At 40.0% G+C, this 22,814-nt stretch overlaps 1 protein-coding gene across 26 annotated transcripts in view; it reads left to right on the top strand.

The window, feature by feature from the left end:
• Positions 1 to 22,814, top strand: part of LOC307061171 (regulating synaptic membrane exocytosis protein 1) — a gene marked incomplete at both ends in the record, with an annotated part of 210,275 nt that overhangs the window by 19,104 nt on the left and 168,357 nt on the right. For 21 of the 26 annotated variants that reach the window (XM_079716200.1, XM_079716187.1, XM_079716186.1 and 18 more), the window contains one exon: positions 6,483 to 6,582. The exons of 1 other annotated variant lie outside the window; for it this stretch is intronic. In XM_079716200.1, the coding sequence (XP_079572326.1) occupies positions 6,483 to 6,582 (100 nt within the window). Of the gene's footprint in view, positions 1 to 6,482; positions 6,583 to 10,261; positions 10,314 to 22,814 lie in introns of those variants that run through there. 4 more of the 26 variants (XM_079716197.1, XM_079716188.1, XM_079716196.1 and 1 more) reach the window with 1 other exon arrangement.

The following is a 22,814-nucleotide window of genomic DNA, read 5'->3' as shown; positions in this document are numbered from 1 at the left end:
TTGTAGGTTTTTCCCTTTTATCACTTTAATTGTATCATGCCACTCCCTTCTGGCTTGTAGAGTTTCTGCTGAGAAATCAGCTGTTAACCTTATGGAAATTCCCTTGTATGTTATTTGTCGTTTTTCCCTTGCTGCTTTCAATAATTTTTCTTTGTCTTTAATTTTTGCCAATTTGATTACTATGTGTCTTGGCATGTTTCTCCTTGGGTTTATCCTGTACGGGACTCTCTGTGCTTCTTGGACTTGGGTGGCTATTTCCTTTCCCATGTTAGGGAAGTTTTCAACTATAATCTCTTCAAATGTTTTCTCGGGTCCTTTCTCTCTCTCTTCTCCTTCTTGGACCCCCTATAATGTGACTGTTGTTGTGTTTAATGTCCTCCCAGAGGTCTCTTAAGCTGTCTTCATTTCTTTTCATTCTTTTTCCCTTATTCTCTTCCACAGCAGTGAATTCCACCATTCTGTCTTCCAGGTCACTTATCCGTTCTTCTGCCTCAGTTATTCTGCTATTGATTCCTTCTAGTGTATTTTTCATTTCAATTATTGTATTGTTCATCTCTGTTTGTCCTTTAATTCTTCTAGGCCTTTGTTAAACATTTCTTGCATCTTCTCGATCTTTGCCTCCATTGTTTTTCCGAGGTCCTGGATCATCTTCACTATCATTGTTCTGAATTCTTTTTCTGGAAGGTTGCCTATCTCCACTTCATTTAGTTGTTTTTCTGGGGTTTTATCTTGTTCCTTCATCTGGTACATAGCCTTCTGCCTTTTCATCTTGTCTATCTTTCTATGAATGTGGTTTTTGTTCCCCAGGCTGCAGGATTATAGTTTTTCTTGCTTCTGCTGTCTGCCCTCTGGTGGATGAGACTATCTCGAATTAGTTGTTTTCTTAGTGGAGAAATAACTCATGTCCATGACTGCAGGAATCTATGTATTTAGGCCGTAGGTTAATAGAAAAAGCTATCATTATTCACCAGATAGCATTGCTTGAATTGTAGTTCTATAAAGACAAATAAATATATCCCCTTAATGGATTTTGAACTTACCAATCAGATTTTAAACGGCCATCATATCAAAGTGAAAACGCCAAGTAGCACACCATTTGAAACTATTTCCAGTTTATAGTTACAAGGTTGCCTAAGCTAAGGAAATTAAAAACAAATAGAGCCAATTTCCACTGCCAAAAACCTATAAATGGTGGATCTAGATAACATTTATTTAACAAGGCATCACTGAGTTTGCATAAAAGAGAAACATCCAAATGCCAGAAATGAAACTGGAAAACCATATACGCAAGGACATGGGGTGATGCTTCAGCAAGGCTTCTGGTTGAATGAAACCTCATGGTGCCTGGGGCTTTGATCAGCCAAGGGCTGTGAGGGGCAGTGCTGCCCTGCACGAGGCAGGTAATTGGAACTGGAATCTCTGCACGAAGCCATGATCCTCCAAGAGCTTCCCCCACAATGAAAAGAAAATTAATATGAAACTTCACACAGCTCGGGTAAATGAGGAACCTTGTTTTTGTCTGAACCCTGGGTGAAAAAACTGTAAATCTCTTGTAAGAAATTGAAATCACATTTTCTGTTCCTAAGGTAGATTTTGTAGACTGAATTTATATTGCCTACATTGTTATTTAATCTCAAGGCAAGAAATTAACATTACATTTGGTCCTTGGTCAGTGATATCTTCAAGCTCAAAAGACTTCCATTCCCTTTTAATCACTGGCTTAAGTTCCAAAGAACAGACAGGCACTAAGAAATGGCCCCCAGAGAACCAATGTTTGGGCTTTATCAATTGGATTTCTTTTTCTTTTGACATGTTTTCTGTATTTTACAGAGCAGGACAGTAATGGCTGAAGCATTTACACCAGACTTTAGGCTGAAATGGTCAACTTCTGATTATCCTTTAAAATATCTCAGCACCAAGAAAAGCACTGAATTTCACTTCATTTTATTTGATTAATGTATGTTATTGTAGTATAGTTGATTTACAATGTTGTGTTAATTTTTGCTGTACAGCAAAGGGATTCAGTTATACACATATGTATATCCTTTTTCACATGCTTTTCCTTTATGGTTTATCACAGGGTATTGAATAGAGTTCCCTGTGCTCTACAGCAGGACCTTGTTGTTGACCCATCCTATGTATGATACTTGGCATCTGCTCACCCCAGACTCCCACTCCATCCCCCTCCCCCTCCCCCTTGGCAACCACATGTCTGTGAGTCTGTTTCTGTTTCATAGGTAAGTTCATTTATGTCCTATTTTAGATTCCACATATAAGCGATATCCTATGGTATTTGTCTCTGTCTGACTTATTGCACTTAGTATGATCATCTGTAGGGCCATCCATGTTGCAGCAAACGGCATTAGCACTCAATTTCCACTTGTCCTGCTTTGCTAGGTCTCCTCTAGGAGATGTGTAGCATCAGTCAGAGGATATGAATTGAGGAAACATTCTGTGGTGGGTGAGTTGGGCTTACAAAGTAATCACTGCCCATAGCAGTGATTTACCTTTTCTTTCTCTCTTGCCTCTCCCTTTCATAGCCCACTCATCTTTTCCCCTAATCTCCCTAAAGAGATCCTCCCTGAAATGTTCCCACCACACCTTGGCCCATATCCTACCACTACCTGACCTTTTGGCATATTTGCTATTCGGATCCCCTTTATTCTATGCCCAGATAAAGGTATGGATCATGGTCTGGGAGGCCTAGAACCACCAGCTTAGAAGACAACACAGATCAAGGAAAGTGGTGTGACCAGTTCTCCCTGGGAGAGCCCTTTCACTCACACACTGTGAGACAGAACAGCAGCTTTCCTAGGGGACCTGTATTCATTTATACAGCAAATGGTTTCATTAGAACAACTTGAAAACAATGATTTTCATGTGTGTATTTCAGAATTTCAGGGTGATTTGAAGTCCAGAAGAGACTTGATAGCATCACATTCTTTCAGTGTTTTTTTACCTTTTAAACTCTGAGTGTTTTTTTACCTTTTAAACTTTCTCAGGCTGGACAGTTTATATACGGAGTTGCTTCTCGAATCCAACATATCCTTTTGGGAAAACTATAAATCCTGATAGGTTGCAACCTTGTGACTCAGGAAATGGCAAGTGTGAAAGAAGGTCTCAATCCTGGAAAAAAAATGAGTTCGATATATTATTTCCCCAAATCCTAACATTTTATTCATTCTCATGTCTTTAGAACTAACCTTGCCTGCTGTAATGCTACTGTTATCCCCACAAAGGCCCCTAGTTGTATTTTGAATGTTGCTTTATTGATTTATTACATATACAATTAGGATTTCCCAGAAGATGTCATTTGAACTTTGTGTTTTGTTTTGTTTGTTTTATTGTAACTTAGAATCCCCCAGAAGTTTTGTTTCAGTGTGGTATGTAGATCTCAGTAAATGGAGGACCTTGATACAGTAGTATATCCATGTGGGTCAGGAAGGGAGGGTGTCTGAGCTGGGGCTTCATGACAGCAGAGTCACAGAAATCCCAGTGACAGAGCAGGACATGGGACAGTGCCTGTCCCTACAGAAACTGCCCGAAAGGTCTATGTGGTCCTGAACATCAACTCTGAATCTACAAAATGGAATCCAATACTTACCTCCCTTGCTTTTTGCTTAGGGTGTCTTAACAAATCAAAATAAACAGTATTAATAATATAGCATTTCTCCAACTAGTATTTCTGCAAAGCAGTGAGAGGTTTAGTAAGTGTGATGCCAAAAATAAGTGTTTGTGCTCAAATATCAGTAAGTTTGGCCAGTGCTAACTTTGGCTACAAATTTCCTTCATGTAGGACTTCTCACCACCTTTCATGGATGCAGTGCGTCCTGAATACATTTAATCAGGGTCACTTTCATTGTGCACCATCTGTTAACATTTCCATAAACTGTTGTTCTGAGGTCAAGGCATGGAGCAATGCCAGAGCCTCATGAAGGACCTCAGCCTGTAGCATCCTGTGCCTTTTAACTGGTGTAGCTTCATTGATCTCAATCACAAACCACCAAGAGCACAGTCTTATACTAATACTAGGGAACATTAGTTTCCAAATTTAAAGATGTGTGATCTAAAGCAAGATTAGCTTCAATTATTATTGTTATTCAGATTCTTCCTCTGCCACTGATGAGATGTGTCACTTATATGTAAGCCTCAGTTTCCTCCTTTGTAATATGGGAAGAATAATAGCATTCAACCTTCAAGGCAGAGACCTGGCTTAGCTTTCTTCTCTTTACTTTAGTGCTTAGTATACTCAATGTTCAGAATTTTTGCTGGATGAAAGAAATTATGAATGCATGCATGCAAGGATCAGTGCAACTTGCAAAGAATAACAAGATAAAGTCCAGCATAGACTCTCCTTTTAAGACCTACAGGGAAATGAAAAACAATGAAGAGGTCCGTGTGGATTGGGTTTAGTCAATGGAAATATCTCAGAGCATGAATTTGTGTTTATGGCATAAACTTTCATGGAGAATGTATTCTGCTACTGGTAAAGATTAAGAACCTTGATTTTACTAATAGGATATGGGGTTTACACGTGTATAGACTGGCAGACAATATATTTATCCTCTTCTGCCCAAAGTTTGTCCTGCTGTTGATTCTTAAGTGCCGATTCATTAAAACAATACAGTGTGGCTCACAAAACAGGTAAAACCAGTAGAGAGAGTGGCAAGGTGTTATTTCCACCTGGACGGTCTTCTGTCTGTAGCCCCATAGAGAAGTAGATGCTTTACTTACATCCCATCAGGAGTTTGCAATGTAGTTTATTAGTTCATTATTTAAAATTACTCAGTATATTTGTCTACATGGAAGCATACCTTGCTTTTTCTATAAGATATAATTGTGAGAAGTCAAGGACATTACATAGACAAGTCTGTTGGGGAATAATATATACATTTACTGTGCAGCATTTCAGTGCTACTTTCCTTAATACACTAGTATTATATAGAACTTAGAAATTCAATACTTATTGATTATTACTTCAAAGTGCACTAGTAAGAGATTTGGATTTTAAATCAGATTTTTTTTGAATTAATACTAGGACTGTGGAGGAAAAAAACCACCTGATTTCCAGAGTACTATATGGGATTAATATTTCAACATTAACAATATTGGCATTTGATTGTAATAATTTTTACCTCTATTTTCTACCTGTTGTATTAGTATTGAAGTTTAATTTGAATATGAAAGCTTGGTGAAGTGGAAGCACTGGGTTGATGATGTGGGAGTTTAGTTTCCAGGACAGACCAGTCTTGGTATTTACTTCATATCTGTTTCCATAAATGGTTGATTCTCTTGTAATGCTCTCCATCCTGGTCACCTCTCAGATTTGTTCTACAACCCATGAACATGCTTTAGGAAATATGAAATACCTGCATATACATTATTTTTACAATTTACAGCATTATCTGTATTAAAATCCAAAAAAATAATGATTACCTGCACATTCGTATGCTTAAATTAAAATTATGTGTACCTCTTGTTTTCATTATGGTAGAGGAAAATATAATCCTTTAATTCCTTTTTTTCCCATAAAGTAGGAGTTTGCATCTTATCTAAAAGAAGGTATAGCTCTTCATAGTCTGGAAATGTTGTACCCTGTCACATATAGTAGAAAAAAATCCTAGAGCCATATGTGTGTGTGTGTGTGTGTGTGTGTGTGTGTGTATGTATACAAATATATATATATATATATATATATATATATATATATATATATATTTGCCTCTGCTAGGAAAATACAGCAATAGGAAGAGGGAACCTACCTTTAAAAGTTTATGTAATAGGAGGAAAATATATAAAGAATATATAATATGCACAAAAATAGCCTAACCTCAAATATTTCTTCAGGAAGAAACAAAACATTTTTTTCTTCACAAATCAGAGCTGTAATAATAAGGAATGCTCTTATTTAATTGATTTTAACAGTACTTCACAAAAGCAGAAGAGTTATGCTTTAAGAAGTCATCCTATGGGCTAATGGCCATTTGGTTGTCATAAAAGTCCTTTATTTAGCCCTCTCCACAAATAAGTGCACAGCAGGAGAAATGACACTAGTTAGAGTGACTGGGGGATAAGTAAACAGAAGGAATGGCTAGGAGCAGTGTCATCTGGCAGAGAGCTTATTTCCTGAATCCCGTGGATCTGGTTAAAAGCCAACAGAGATGCCAATATGCTTCTGCTCAGTAAGTGCTACCAGGCTCCAGGCCACTAGGCCTGGAGGCTTGTGCGCGGTGTCCTATCCAGGCGGTGCCTGCGTAGCTGCTCAGTGCCCGCGATGACCTGAGCCGGTCATGCCGAGTGACTTTCTCCTGCTCAACCAGCATCCCTTCGTTTCCATCTTCTGCTGCTCCTGACCTCCGGGTGGTTCAACAGCCTAAGCCGAGGGCAGGAGGAGCCACTGTGTGCGCTTCCTGGATGATCCTGAACTTGTTTCAAAGCCAGGCTGACAGTCCCCAGGCTGGATTTCTCTGCGAGTTGCTGTCATGTGTGCCCCCGGCCTACCCGTGTCTTCAGAAGGGTGGGAAGACGTGAGGGCTGCAGACCCTGAAGAGGGGACCATGGAGGCCCCGAGAGCAGGTGCCGGTAAGCTGGACCAGAGTCTGGGGCATGGGAATCCCACTTCATTGTTTCTTCTGGTTGGACGCAAGTCTGTGTTTAACGCTCCCTCTCTCTCTGTCTTTCCTCAGTAAATATTCCCAGTGTGTGTCAGGTAGGATGTGATTTTGTTCCATTTTCTCAACAGAGCCAAGTTTCCAGCTACCAACTTGATCGTCAGTCTTTCTCTCTGAAAAGACATGATGAGATTTACAAGATAGCCCTAAATACTTTAAGATGACTAATCAAATTTGTGATTTGTTTTCTTGCATAATAGCTAAGTCCAGAAGCATGTAAATAGTAAATGTCACTGTTCTCTGAAAATAAGGGAAAACAATAACTAGTTGTTTAATTGTGTGCATGACTTTTGTTTGTAGTCAACGTTTTCTGTGCTTTGCGATCGCCTGTTCAAACAAAGAATGAGAAAGACATAAGTTGGAGTCATTATTAGCAGGAAGTCAGTCCCCAAATAGGAAGTTTGTGTCACTTTTTCCAAGTAATGGATCCTGAGTGCTTGTGAAAGAGCTGAAGGCTTTCCACGAACATGGGCCTTGATGCTGACCACAGCTCCATAGGTCGATGGTATATGTGAAGCAAGCTCACCATTGCAGTCTATGTTAGGTCTTGTAGGTTCTCTCCTAAGAGAAATTAGTCTGCTGGTCTTTGGAGTGGCAGTGGTGTCACAGCTGAGTGGCAGGCTAGGAAACATGCAACCCCAGAGAGGGATACGGGTGGTGCAAAAGGGACAGAGTGGTAGAAATGTTTTCAATGAGTAAATATTGTTAACATAAATTTCTGAATTGACGGGTGAAGTTAGGATTATTTTTCCTACTTACACGTGGACAGTGGCCTCCGTGAAGGACACTCATTACTCATTCTTGGAGTGTGTGGTACCCAGATATGAGTGAAAGGTCCTTTAAAACAAGGTCAACCTTATTAGCCCCTCCTAATTTTGAGGCTTTATTTTGAATCTGTAATTAGGAAAGCTGTGTGTACCATTTCAGAGACCTTACTTGGTTTATCAAACATCTTTGGTTAGAAATAAAATTTGTTACCATGTAAGGGACTCAAGATAGTTACAGCAAATTAACATAAATGTATAAGGTGGAATGAGAAGTAGATATTAGGTGGCTAGCATTCAAATTATTTTATTATTTGAAACAAACCCATTCCAGGTGCTAAATGAGGAAAAAAAGAAATAGGAGAAGAGAAATACAAAAAAGAAATATATCAAAAGTCAGGCACGACGATAGCCACATGTGGTGTAAGTAAGTGCTTTAATTCCATTGCCTATATAAGTGTATAAGATCCACAGACTCCTATATTTCCTTCGAATCAAGCTCTGCAGTGCCAGGCTCAGCAGGTGGACTTGGGTACATTGGTTGTTGAAGGTTTTGATTCTCCTTCCACTGGTTCTCCTTGGTATTCGTCCGTCTCTAGACCCTGCTGTTTGTGCGTCTTTATGACAGAGGCACAGTGGAAGAAACCAATCCAAGCCCCGTAAGTTTCGCCCTGTAAACCTGCCTGGAAAATCGTCACCGGCCCCACAGGTGGCACGTGGAGGTGGATAAATGTCGACCCCCCGGCCTCACTAGTTTCCACACCAAACCACTGGCACTTTCACAAAAGGTGGCACAACTTTGAGGTGACCTATGGATATAATCACAGCAGCTCCTACCTACCAGGTGTCATGGAAAGCTGGGCCTCCCAGTCACATGAAGCCAAGTTCAAATCCCAGCTCTGCTAGTGGTAAACCATGTGACCATGGGCAAGTTAACTGGCTTCTCTGAGCCTCATCTGTAATATGGGGTAAATAATATTGACTTTGCCATATGCCTGTGAAAAAGAAATGAACACAATTAACATGCCTATTTATCACAAGATTTGACAGAGATTCATTCACCTAATGTTTCTTTCCCTTTCTCTTTCCAGCCAGCATCTATGTGGCCAATTTTTTATTCAAGCAAGTTTATGAAAGCATACTTGGAAGTTTGGGGTAAAGAAAAAAAAAAAACAACAAAGATTCCAAGTAGAGATCCCAAAGCTGTTTTTTTAAGAGGAGAAAACAATGTTCACATTAGTGCATTTGTTTCAGGCTGATATTTTGCACTTGCTTTGGTGACGATGAGTGATCCATAGTTCAGTATTAATGTTTTCCTTATCTGGTAATTATTTTTGACCAGTATCTATAAGTTAAGTAAACACAGTGCATTTAGTTTAAATAAACAAAACCTGGGTCTTAATTCTCTATTATCATTTGATCATTTCGTCTTCTAAAACAAACTAGAAGCAGTCTACCCCGACTTTTCAATGATAATCCCTAGTGGATTAGACTAGAGAAGTTCGTTGTTTCTGGAAACTGAATGATATACCACAATAAACATGACATTGGAGCAGCGACATCATTTCAAAGCAGCTGTTCTGTGGTATATGGTCCAGGGGGATCAAGAAACGTTGGGGAGGGCTTCCCTGGTGGCGCGGTGGTTGAGAGTCTACCTGCCGATGCAGGGGACACGGGTTCGTGCCCCGGTCCGGGAAGATCCCACATGCCGCAGAGCGGCTGGGCCCATGAGCCATGGCCGCTGAGCCTGCGCGTCTGGAGCCTGTGCTCTGCAACGTGAGAGGCCACGGCAGTGAGAGGCCCGCATACCGCAAAAAAAAATAAAAAAAAAAAAAGAAAGAAATGTTGGGGAACTGGTGAGAAGATGGTGATCCCATCTCAGTGAGAAAAGTCTAGTGGACCGTGAGTTGTGATTGCACAGGCATCAGAGACCTGCATCTTTAAAAATACTGGAGCTATGAGCCCACCCCATTCCCCTCGACTCCTGGCTATACCAGTTTGGGTTGTCCTTTTGCCCCCTGGAGACGATCCCTGGTGAGCGCTCGGCTGGCCGGCTGGCACAGCTGGACAAAGCGCTGTGTCCTACTTCTGGCAGTTGCTCACGCACTCCTGGCTTAAGCTTCCTTCTGCCAGTCGTCCTTGGGCTGAGTAAGGTCTCAGGTAAGGAGACTGAAGAGGGAACGATGGGTTTCACTGGGCTTGGCAGGACCACGGCCAGGGAATGAGATTGGACCCAAATCATCTTAGGTGAGTGCTCTGGGGTCCAGCAGGGGGCTGCTGGCCTTTGTCATCTTAGCCCCTGGGTGTCTCCATGAAATGTCCCTGGGGGGATAAGAGGAGGGCCTTTTCAAGCCTCTGCCTGAGTTTTCTCTCCAGTGCTGGCTTTAAGGGACCACTGTGTTTCAAGTCTCTGTCTGCAGGAAGGTAGCATCGTCTGTGCATTGTTTTAGGAAATGGTTAATCAGGGACCTACTGGAGCTTTGGTGTTTGCTAGAGTGGGGACCTCTTTAGCATAGCACAGAACACTATAGATCAGTAATGCGGTAATCACTGAGGATCTGCACACTGCAGAGATCTGTTTTGATGACAGCAGCATTTATGGCCTTGTTTAGTGTCACCGTTGTATAATGTCGGACATTACAGGCTTTTTTTTTTTTTTTTTTTTTGGTTTTGGTTTAGAATGCAAGGACCACAGGGGCTGTTATTTAACATTTCTTTTGCACTTCCGTGGATTACTTATTGTGTTGTGAGTTTGCTGCTGTTGCTAGCTACAATTTAGTGATCTGATGCCAGCAGCCTCTGTTTAACTCCTCTGATGCTGCTGTTATGTTTGCTGGGTTTCTACAGCTTCTACTCCATACGTTGCACTCAAGAACAGGTAAACTAAGCTCTAATATTAATCTTATGCATAAATGTAAAATTAACAGAATATTTGTTTAATTATCCAAAAGAGTAAGATATTAAAATGCTTCATTTAGATTCTATCAGTAGAGAATAAGGCATGTTTTGCTTTGAACATGGAAATTACACAGATATATTATCATTTTGAAATGCAGTGGTAATCCTCTAGTTGCATTATATGAAGTTATTTTCATGTTTTAAATGAATATCTGAAGTGTACATTTCGTTGTCTACAATTTAGTATTTAACTCTCGACTTGATGTATGTACAATAGACAATTAAGTCATAAAGTATGTATTTTCCTTTCTGATTGACCCAAGGCAGTTGTTTTCCCTGTTTACTGAATTTTGCTGAAATCAGAAAGCTTCATAGTTTAATCTTCTTAAAAACAGAAAGTTGTAAGTTTGTCTGTAGATTGTTATTTCGAAGTGTTTAGACAAAGGCTGCTGAGGGCAGGTTCCCGTGACCGACAGCCCTGATTTTAGAGCACGTCTTGGAAATACCTATGTTTATATGTGACGTTAAGCTGTGGACTGAAGGGAAACCTGCTCGAATAAGGGGACCAGAGAGCCCAGACAGAAAGGGCAAGGCAGTGCTTTGGGTGTGGCAGATTCGGGTGTGTGGCCTTGGACGACAGAGCAAGCCCTCCTGGTCCCTGTTTCCATCTGCCAGTTTGATAAGGACTCTGCTGGTCTTCTCAGTAGGGATGGAATCACATTTTTCAGGTGCTCAAGATCATCTGATGGTGATGTCTGTGCAGAAAGAGAGCCTACTGTTAAGGTTTTAAAGGGATGCAGTCTTCTTAATAAAGGGGGACCATAGAGCTCTTTTGGCCTTTCCTTCCCTTCACAGCATTTTAGCAGCTGAGGCTTTTCTGAAAGGGAGCTTATGGCTTTTATGAGTTGAACTGGTAAATCTCTGGGCTCCGTTGAGAGTCTTTTGCCAAATAGGCGTTGAAGAGTTTGCAGTGTCCTGAGGGCACCTGCTGGCAGACGGCCGCCCAGGGTGGGGAGGGGTGGGAGGCACCGCGGTCCCGCGGCAGCAATGCGGTGCTGATGCAGAGGTGCAGGTTCTGGATGCCTGCCAGGGATGCAGGCCCTTCTCCCTCCCAGGCAGAGTGTGTGCTCTTAGGGCAGCTACCGCCTGCTCTTCTCAGCAGAGGACTTTCAAGAGGTCCCCTTCTGCGGAGGGCAAGCTTAGGATCCAAAGACCAGAGGCAACTGGAAGAGCAGCTTCTAGCCACCTCCCCCTTGAGAAAGTGTGAAGCAGTTGTTGCTGCCTGTCCAGGGCTAGTTCCCGTCCATGAGTCTAGACACAGTAAATGTTGCTTTGGGGAGAACAGAAGCGTTTGATTGCACATTGAGCCGCGTGCTTGCAGGGTGGCGGATCATCCCTCGCTGATGAAGATGGTGAATCCTGTGTTCACGGTCCTCATTAGTGGGTCTGGGTGACGGGCAGCCACCCTTAGGGGAAGCCTGAGGCCCGGATGTTTCTGCTCCCTCCCTGTGTGTGAGCGATGAAGGGTGAACGGCGTGGTGGACCTCTGTGTCCAGCTCTGAGGAGCCTGTCTGCGTGACTTACAGTCTCTACACGTGCACGTAGGAGGGCAGTGACTTTATGAGTCACGTGATTCTCCGTCAGGTGGAAGACGGTCCGCTCAGGTCTCTCCCAACTTTCTGACTTTACGTGGTGCAGTTAGTCGTTGTGTGTGGTTGCAGAGCTCTTCAGGAAAAGGAGATCTTCTCATTTTCAAGTGCTGTCTGGGAATGTTCCTGAGGAGAGTTCCGTCAGAGGAGTGAAGGAAGGATTTGGGAACCAAAGACGAAAATCTCAGTGAACAGCAAGTGTATATTCTTCCCTATACTTCTCCAGATAATCCACAGACACTTTTAATAAATAAAATAAATACTTTCTGTTCTTCTCCATTTTCGAAGGCCAGGGAGATTGGGAAGAAGCACGTCAAATGACAACATAGAGGAATCAATGAAAGAACTAGCAGTTATCTTGTAATAATATCAATAATTAAGGAGACTTAATTATCTTGCCTGTAACTTGCAGGCTAGTGAAATGGGTTTAGTTTTTGGACAGCCTGCTTCAAGTAGGCGATCTTTAGTCATTAAGAAGGGAATTGTGGTAATCATGTAATGAGTTGGTCAATCTGTTGCAGAAATGCAACCAAGAACTTTGAATGCCTAGTTAATTTAAATTAGTTGTTTCAGAGGAGGTTTTATATGAGTTGTATACGTTTTAAAGACCTGGCAGATAAATTCTGAAAAACTCTAAACATTGAACAAATGTTAAAGCTGACTTCAGAGAAAGGGGGCATATTGATAGTAACAGATGGTAGATTCTAGCAAACATGTTCTCAATAGGATAAGATCTGTCATAGATTTTAGACTTACTAATAGCTTTTGAAGGGGTTTTTTTTTTGGTAACAAGAAGCTGTTAGCCTTGCAATGTTTTTTTCTTTCTCTCTCTTTTTTTGTTTTTTTTCTCTAGAGAATGCTTAGCCCTTGAAGTTTACTCTTAACTTCTAAGCAGGTCCAAATTGGAACAATTTTTTATCCACTTTGAAGTTTTACTTTTATTTAAAGATTATGTTTTCTCATAACTTATTTAGATTATATAAAGTTTATTACTTCTTCTATACTTTCCCTTTTAGCAAATGTCTTGGAAATCAAGGCACTTGTCAGTGAAGAGTAGCACGTCGGTATATAGTATTTCTCTTGCCTATTGATATTCAAGGCTTTTAAAAATATGCTTTATTAGAGTCTTGATAGCTCACGAAATTGCTTTCTGATGTGAATTCCCTTGCCCTCTGTATGTAACCACAAAGTTCATTTTCCCTGAGTATGGTTTCTGCTTTTCCTGAGTGTCTAACTTAAATAGGGTTCTTAATTCAAGCCTCCCGCTGAGGCTGGGGCCCTGCAGGAGAGGATCATTCCGGGAGCTAGAGGAAAGGCACCTGGGCAGTATAGCAGGTCCCAGGCTGAGTCACTCCTTCATCCAGACTCATGAATCCTTTGCTCTTAATTTGGGTACAGATCATGGACCCTTAAGAGAAGTAGAGGATGCAACGTGCTCTCCCCAGAAAAACACTTAGGCACACAAAACTTTACACACAATCTTAAGGAACGTATGGATCTCCTGAGTCTAATCAGAGACCGTGTACAAGGGCTCACATAACCCAGGTTATAAAGCTTTCCTTAAAGATCACAAAAGCAAAGTACTTGACCTTCGGTGGTAGAAAAAGTCCTGCCTACTTGAAGGTAACCCATTTCTCTTCCACAGTTTGGGGATAAACCTGAGGTCCTCCAGCCACTGTGCAGGAATGGGGGAGAGAGGCAGGGCCCCTGCCAGTGGGTGCTGGCTGGGGTGAGCAGAGACCCTGGCCCACTGGAGATGGGCCCCAGGGCCCAGGCCCTGCCTGGGAAGACCTGCTTCAGAATGCTGTTGCTTAAAATAACTGAATTACCATTTGATATTTTCGTGAGCTCTGTTATTGCAGGTCATAGTAGAAAAAAAAATCCTTTCCAAGCTTAACTCTCTACAAGATAAATAAATGAGTAGATATATTGATATAGGTAAATTGATTAGGAATGACTGAAAATTGAAATGTAACAAAGCATGCCAGCATTATTTCACTGCACCTGGAGGGCTGACCAGGGCTTGTTTCTGTTCCATACGGCTTGACAGAGACTAGTTTTTTCCTGACAAGTTAAGTCTCTTTGACCAATATGCTGTGATGCTCTGATTTCAGAGGCTAGTCTTATTCTAGCTCAGATGCATAGTTATAGAAATCTCTGTGTAAGGTTTGCTTTACTCTATGAGATTTTACTGTAATCAGCTATTCAGTGAAGGCATGAAAGTGATACAACAATTGAGCACAAATTAAAAGTCTCCAAAATATTGGTTTAATCTGAAGGCCCTTAGAGGACTAGTGAGAAACCCAGGTTTTGTCCTGAGGAGAAGAATCCCTCTTTGGAGTTTTTGCTTGAAGTCGTGCCTTTTGAGTTTGCTGTACAGAATCTCTGAACACACTGTATTTAGTCTCCACCAGCCCTGGCTGCTTTTACAAAGGTCGATGGTGGTGGTACATTGTTTGTGTCTATGACTTAAAAGCACGTCTGGATATTTGATCTCAAATGTGATGCAATGATAATTACACTGAACAGAGATGGTAGCAGGCCCAAAGTAAGTGTGTGTGTGTGTGTTTGAGTGTGCATGTGTAATTTTTTGTCATTAAAACTATTTGTGCATCACTTTGGAAAACAAAACAGAACTATCAAAATTCTGAGTAAAAAGTAAAATTGTAAAGGTTAGCAAGATGTTGCCTTTCAATGTTTCAGCCCCTTCCCACAGTAGAAAATGCAAACTAGCCAAGCAAGAGTAATAGAGAGTTTCTCATTTGAAAAATAAGTATTTAACCATTAAAATACAGTTGGAACAATTACCTTAATCCAAGTTCTCTAAAACTATATTTCGAATATGAATAATAAGCCATTTTTACCTAAAACTAAATGCTACTTACCGTCTTGCCAGGTAGAAAGAAAATGAGGTTGAGTTTGGGATATGCTACAAATTGACTCATTTTAAAATGGAGATGAGCCTTTAATTTGATTTAAAGTATGTATTAAATAAACCTCTGTGTATTTGGGGAAAGTTTAAGGTAAACTGTGATTTTTTTCTTAACATTGGAACAATTATAATCACTATAGTATCTTGGTATTTCTTGTAGATTCTGTTCATTTCTCCAGCCCCTTCTTGCTGTGATCAGGAAGGCATTTTAGCTAAAATATAGGTTTCTTTATATGGAAATAGGTGCAGTATAATGATCTTATGCTGTTTAGATCATTGAAGTTATTTGATCAATCTTGAATGTGCTCATATTTATTGGGAGAAATTATTTAAAGATTTTTTTATGGATTTATAAAATTTGCATTAGAAAACACACATGAAAAAAATATATATATATATTTTTAAAGAAGATGTTGGGGGTAGGAGTTTATTAATTTATTTATTTTTGCTGTGTTGGGTCTTCATTTCTGTGTGAGGGCTTTCTCTAGTTGTGGCAAGCGGGGGCCACTCTTCATCGTGGTGCGTGGGCCTCTCACTATCACGGCCTCTCCTGTTGCGGAGCACAGGCTCCAGACGCGCAGGCTCAGTAGTTGTGGCTCACGGGCCTAGTTGCTCCATGGCATGTGGGATCCTCCCAGACCAGGGCTTGAACCCGTGTCCCCTGCATTGGCAGGTGGATTCTCAACCACTGTGCCACCAGGGAAGCCCCAAAATATTGTTTTTAACATTATTGAAATAACATTCAATTTAACCATTTCATGAAAGAGTTAAAGGTAATTTCAATTTTCAGATTCAATGTCACTGAAAATTTTACATATCAGTGCTAACAGCACTCAGTTTCAATTTTTTCACCAAATATCTGTTAATTTCTTAATTTAATTCTGTTACATACTCAATCCCCTAGAAAAGATAGTTTTGTTTGCTTTGCTTTGTTCTTACTTGAGAGACATCAATTTTGGTAAGAATCTTTGGAAGACAATTTAGCCACTCTGTATATAGGACATTATACAAAGAGCAATTAACCCTATATTTTCCTTTTTTTGTACTGCATTCACAAAATGTCAAAATATAACATTCAAAGAGAGAAAATAAATAATATTTATAGTACATGAATCCTTACTTTAATACCTGATAAGTCTAAAACAGTTTTTGATAAAGTTACTACATGTTTCTGTTTTTCCTAGTATTGATGAGTAATGACTTAATTTTGGAATTGTGGAAACTCAACCTCAAATCCCTGATGGCTGAGTTTTCAAATATGCTGCATATTTGCCAGCCACCTTGTTATTCATGCTATGCATTTATATTATCTTAATTAAAATATTTCTCATCAGAATTGCAGTTTACTGTCTTTTTTGTTGTTGTTTTAAAGCAGGAAGGCAGAAAAGTGTTTCATCTTGTTTTCATAAAAGTTTATATGCCATAAAGTCATTTGTTTAGTTGTCGCCTAATGGATATTGTTTTTTTGTTGGTTTGTTTTTTATTGGTTTGTTTTTTGTTTTTAACATCTTTATTGGAGTATAATTGCTTTACAATGGTGAATCAGTTTACGTATACATATATAACAAAGTGAATCAGTTATACATTTACATATATCCCCATATCTCTTCCCTCTTGCGTCTCCCTCCCTCCAACCCTCCCTATCCCACCCCTCTAGGGGGGCACAAAGCACCGAGCTGATCTCCCTGTGCTATGCGGCTGCTTCCCACTAGCTATCTATTTTACATTTGGTAGTGTATATATGTCCGTGCCACTCTCTCACTTTTCCCAGCTTACCTTTCCCCCTCCCTGTATCCTCAAGCCCATTCTCTAGTAGGTCTGTGTCTTTAATCCCGTCTTGACCGTAGGTTCTTCATGACCATTTTTTTGTTTTGTTTTTTAGATTCCATATATATGTGTTAGCATACGGTATTTGTTTTTCTCTTTCTGACTTACTTCACTCTGTATTACAGACTCTAGGTCCATCCACCTCACTACAGATAACTCAATTTCATTTCTTTTTATGGCTGAGTAATATTCCATTTTATATATGTGCCACATCTTCTTTATCCATTCATCTGTTGATGGACACTTAGGTTGCTTCCATGTCCTGGCTATTGTAAATAGAGCTGCAATGAACATTGTGATACATGACTCTTTTTGAATTAAGGTTTTCTCAGGGTATATGCCCAGTAGTGGGATTGCTGGGTCGTATGGTAGTTCTATTTTTTAGTTTTTCAAGGAACCTCCATACTGTTCTCCATAGTGGCTGTATCAATTTACATTCCCACCAGCAGTGCAAGAGGGTTCCCTTTTCTGCACACCCTCTCCAGCATTTATTGTTTCTAGATTTTTTGACGATGGCCATCTGACCGGTGTGAGATGATATCTCATTGTAGTTTTGATTTGCATTTCTCTACTGATTAATGATGTTTAGCATTCTTTCATGTGTTTGTTGGCAGTCTGTATATCTTCTGTGGAGAAATGTCTATTTAGGTCTTCCGCCCATTTTTGGATTCGGTTGTTTGTTTTTTGATATTGAGCTGCATGAGCTACTTGTAAATTTTGGAGATTAATCCTTTGCCAGTTGCTTCATTTGCAAATATTTTCTCCCATTCTGAGGGTTGTCTTTTGGTCTCGTTTATGGTTTCCTTTGCTGTGCAAAAGCTTTTAAGTTTCATTAGGTCCCATTTGTTTATTTTTCTTTTTATTTCCATTTCTCTAGGAGGTGGGTCAAAAAGGATCTTGCTGTGATTTATGTCATAGAGTGTTCTGCCTATGTTTTCCTCTAAGAGTTTGATAGTGTCTGGCCTTACATTTAGGTCTTTAATCCATTTTGAGTTTATTTTTGTGTATGGTGTTAGGGAGTGTTCTAATTTCATTCTTTTACATGTAGCTATCCAGTTTTGGATATTGTTTTAACATCAGTTTATTATGTTACCTGGTAAGACAGTTGTGTTCTCAGAGCTACTCACAGTATCAAAATGTTGAGGGCATGTAGACCCTTAACCAATTTGTTTAGTTTGTTTTTGTGCTTTTAAATTTCTCTGTCCCTTTCCCTGTGAATTCTTATTGATGCCAGTATGTTTGTCTGTAGCAACCCTTACTTGCTCTTTTACAATGTGCATCTTCAGTGGTCCAGTGGAGTCGAATGCCAGAGAAACTGTCTTATGATTGTGACTAAAATTATGAGTGAAGGCCTACTGGGTTTTTGAATGAATTAAGTCTGGGAGCTCAGATTTGTGATATTGGTTTTTGCCAGAAGAGAAGCCTTTTTCACTTGCTTTCCATTCTTTGGCAAGATTCCCAAGTAAGGTACAATAATTTGCTGTTTACTGAATGCTGTGGTTTAAGCTCGAGACAAGCTAACATCTGTACATCAATTGTATTTTAGCTATTTCTCATGGCAGGAAAAATATTTTGAGATTGATGGATGGAAAAATCTATATTTTAATGAAAGAAGGGTTTACAATAAATATATTAAATAATGTTTTGTGCATATTCATTCAGTTTTATTTTAATTCCCACTTTAAAGTCTACCTTTGTACCAAAAGTGACAACGTTTCTACCAAATGTAAAAATACAGCCACATGGAATCAGTGAAAAACATGTAGAAAAGATCCGTGAGAGAGAATGAAGATAGACATTTCAGCTGTAGATTTAACCATAAACATCCTAATACATGTGCTTTGAGAAAAATGTTATTAGTTAAAAATGTATAACATTGGGCTTCCCTGGTGGCGCAGTGGTTGAGAGTCTGCCTGCCGATGCAGCGGACACGGGTTCGTGCCCTGGTCTGGGAAGATCCCATATGCCGCGGAGCGGCTGGGCCCGTGAGCCATGGCCACTGAGCCTGTGTGTCTGGAGCCTGTGCTCTGCAACGGGAGAGGCCACAACAGTGAGAGGCCCGCGTACCGCAAAAAAAAAAAAAAGTATAACATCCATAACACGAAAGTAAACCAGTTGTAGGAGTGCTCACTCATTTGTCCTGATATGGACACCAGAAAGACGTTTCTTGCGTGTGGTTTCATGGAGAAGATGCTCAGTAGCAGCAGCGTTGTCTGCGTGATGATCTGTATAATACATAACATGTTGAAGGACAACATGGTAAAAGAACAGTGGGGCAGAGGTGGGATACAGCGCAGCCCGGGCACATCGCTGGTGGTCTGGGTGAATGCACAGCTAGATTTTAGAACAGCTAAATGGATTCACTGCATCTCCCTCACCAAGACCTCTGTGCACATTATTGTTTTGAGCTAAACATTTCAGAAATATCCAGGGACAGGGTGTTCCTGAATATGTCCTCCCTGATCTGGGCTTGGGTACGTCAGTGCAGCTGGGTGACTGTGGAGTTCTTTGTTTAAACAGCCAGCGTCCTGGGAGTCCTGAGTGGAACCCTGTCCTTCTCAAGACGGCACCTGACCTATGAGCAGCCAGGAAACCACCTTGAGCACTTTGAAGGCCGGTGAGGCATCCTCACGTTTTAAAGTAACAAGCTTTGGTATGAACGTTTAATCTAAGAGGACGATATTTTGTAATTATTATATTGGAAATGTAATTCTGGACTCATTCATCCCAACCTTAAATATTCAGGGCCTCTGGGAGAGAATCCCTTTCCCGTGTCAGTGGTTTCAGCTCCTCTGAAGTGAGATGTCTTGGTAATTAGCAGTGCGTATCCTGTGCACATGTGTTTGTGAGGATGCCTCTTCCCTCCGTGTGCTTTGTGCTTTTTTACTTGCATCGCTTGCTCCTGTCACCTGGAGTGGGCACCCAGCTGAAAGGTGGTGACATTGCACAGCTTGACCGCTTTGGTGCTGTGGCAGAGATCTAGCCCAGTGACCTTGCAGTGTTTTGCTACCCGGTTTCCCGTGGCTATAATTTTGAAGGTGTACTTACCAGTTTTCTCTAGAATAACATGGAGGCATAAAATGTTCTCCAAATTGCTATGCCTAGTGATTTCCCACCACCAGTCAAGGAACTTCCAACTTAAAAAAAAAGTCCTGTAGTAGATCTATAAATTATTTGCTTGCATAGCCAAAATAAAAACAAAGACAAACAAACAACAAAAGAAAAGAAAGGAGAAAACCCCCCAATATTTATGGTAACTGACTTGGCGGGAGGAAGCTCTGGTTTCAAAACATCTGTTTCTGTTAACAAAATGTTTGCTAGAGTGAACTTATTTTCTACTATTTTATAGCTTCACAATATATTTTTTATTTTTATTATTTTTTCAAATTTTTATTAGAGTATAGTTGCTTTACAGTGTTGTGTTAGTTTCTGCTGTACAGCAAAGTGAATCAGTTATACGTATACATATATATACCCTCTTTTTTAGATTTCCTTCCCATTTAGGTCACCACAGATCATTGAGTAGAGTTAGTTCCCTGTGCTATACAGTAGGTTCTCATTAGTTATCTATTTTATACATAGTAGTGTGTATGTGTCAGTCCCAATCTCCCAGTTCATCCCACCCCTCCTTCCCACCTTGGTATCCATAAGTTTGTTCTCTACATCTGTGTCTCTATTTCTGCTTTGCATATAGCTTCACAATATATTTTTAAATGGTAAGCAGTATCAAAAGAACTTCCATTTTGTTCTGTATACCCTCAAAATTCATCTTTGTCATCATTTGAGTATTATTCTTGTTATTTATATCATTAAAACCAGGATAGTGTATTGATCTCCATTGATCTCCCTAATTTTCTGTCTCTGGGATGTAAAGGCAGGTGGAAGTTGATTGGACTGTCAGGATTATTGCAGTGAATGCTGTTTTGCTAGGGTTGCCTGGGCATGAGGTCTGGATAAAGACTCGCGTTTTCCTTGATCAGAGATATTTGCATCCAGAGTTCTTTCTTGTAATGTCTGTGCTGTGACCTCACCCAGTGCTACAGCTTCTGAAACCTTCAGGTAACACCCAGTCCCCAGACAATGAAAACAAATAAACCCCGGTTTTTTCCATAGGGTTTCCTGGCTGGTTGTTCCAAGACTTTGCACATGACAGCTGGTCTGCCCGTGAATGGAGTGCTCAGTGTCACAGAGGAAGCCTGGTCAGTTGGAAAGTGGCAGGGACACCTCCCTCCTATAGGCAGCAGCCTCCCCCCGCCATGAAGGGTCCTGGTGCTGGGAAAAGGGAAGCAGCGTCCCTAAGATTGTGAATTCGGGGATCTTACCCCAAGGGTGCTTCACTATGCTTTCTATGTGTAGATTCTGGGGAAGAAATGGCTCAGTCGTGGGGCCTCAAACCATGTTTACGCATGAAATTTATTTTTCTCTAAACTATGCTCCATGCACATCCTTTTGCACTGTCATCAGTGAACTCAGACCTTTCTTTAGGTACATGTGTATTGTTATGTAATATGGATAATAAATACAGTCTGCTCTAGATTTCCTGAGGACCATAAGCATCCTTATTTTATTGTTCTAGGACACAAAAGTGTGTATGTGTGTGTGTGTGTTTTCTGTTGTTGTTGCTCAGAACTTTCAGAAATTTGAATTTACTGACTTCTTTGGAAGCCTGTGGCATCAGGTCTATGTGGAGGTAAAGGACACAGACATCACTGCTGTGGGAGTATTTCTGAACCCTGAAACTTCACAGAATCTCAAAAATATAAATTTATGTGACCTTTAAAATTAGGAAAATCAAACTGTTTACTCTCTGAAATAGCTTTTTATTTCTCCGTGTCTTTTAGGCCATTTAAAGTAAATCCACAAAATTTTCTGTGCTTTCCCGAAGCCCCAGCATCCAGAGCGACCCTGTTACAGATTTAAACTTACAGGTTTTTTTCTTAAAACCATCAATCTTGTTATGATGTAGATTATTTTGTTAGGAATATAAGCTAAAAAAAGGGAATATTGGAAAGTTAGGAATCTTATAGCCTATAAGTTTAACCTATATTAAACCTATTTTAATATAAATATTAAAATATATTCCATAACTAATGTCTGTATGAAATAATTTTAAGATAATACAGGCTGGTTTCAAAAAAAAACATTTTCAGGGATATCTTTGAGTCATCAGAGAAAAAATATGAAGAGATAAAATAGCCTACTTCTTTCATGATATGGAAGATTTCATTCACAAATATGTTGCTTATACACCAAAAGCGTTTTATTTTCTCACATGAAAATATGATCATATAAAGAAGAAATGACAAAATGCTTATTTTCAGATGAAGGGTACATTGCGCAACCTGGTCAAATTAATTACTTCAGATATTTGGGGTTAGGGTAATCTGTATACATCTCAATGTATAGACAACCTCACTAAAAAGGTAACCATTTTCTCAATCCCCTGGGCTCCCCCCAGCTTTGTGGAAATTAACAGGCAGATTCCCACCACTGTTTCTGTGTGTGATGGCTCCTTTTCTCACCCTGTAACAATCAGGGTTAAAGAAATATTCCTTTCTTCTGAGCACTTGATCATCTGTTGTTACCAGGCCAATTAATAATTTTTATAAACAGAGTGACTTTAACATTTTTCTAAGCCCATTTCGAGTCGTCCAGTGGAAAGATTACTGATACTACTTGTATTTTAGCTATTATTGCTATCTAACTATCAGTCTGATCTCTAACACTGTGATTTCTTATTCCTAATCTCGATTATGTAATTAGACAATACAATCTATTTCTAAAGTCCTTTACAGTTTACAAAACTAGCATATCTCATTTAAGCCTCATGGAACTTTTCTGAGGAAATGGCATCATCCCCATTTTATAGAAGAGGACGAGGATTATAGAAATGAAGAGATGGTATCACGATAATGCCCCTGATATGGCACGGTTAGGGTGAGACTCACAAGTCTCTAGCTTCCAGTGCAGTGCTCTTTTTACACCACAGCTGGTTTTTATATGTTTTATAGAAACAACATAATTTTAAATATTAGGTTAGATGATACTGTTAACAGAGAAATTAAAATATAGG

The sequence above is a fragment of the Hyperoodon ampullatus genome (assembly GCF_949752795.1).
Source record: "Hyperoodon ampullatus genome assembly, chromosome: 12".
Lineage (NCBI taxonomy): Eukaryota > Metazoa > Chordata > Mammalia > Artiodactyla > Ziphiidae > Hyperoodon > Hyperoodon ampullatus.
This window is presented reverse-complemented; position numbering and strand designations above follow the sequence as displayed.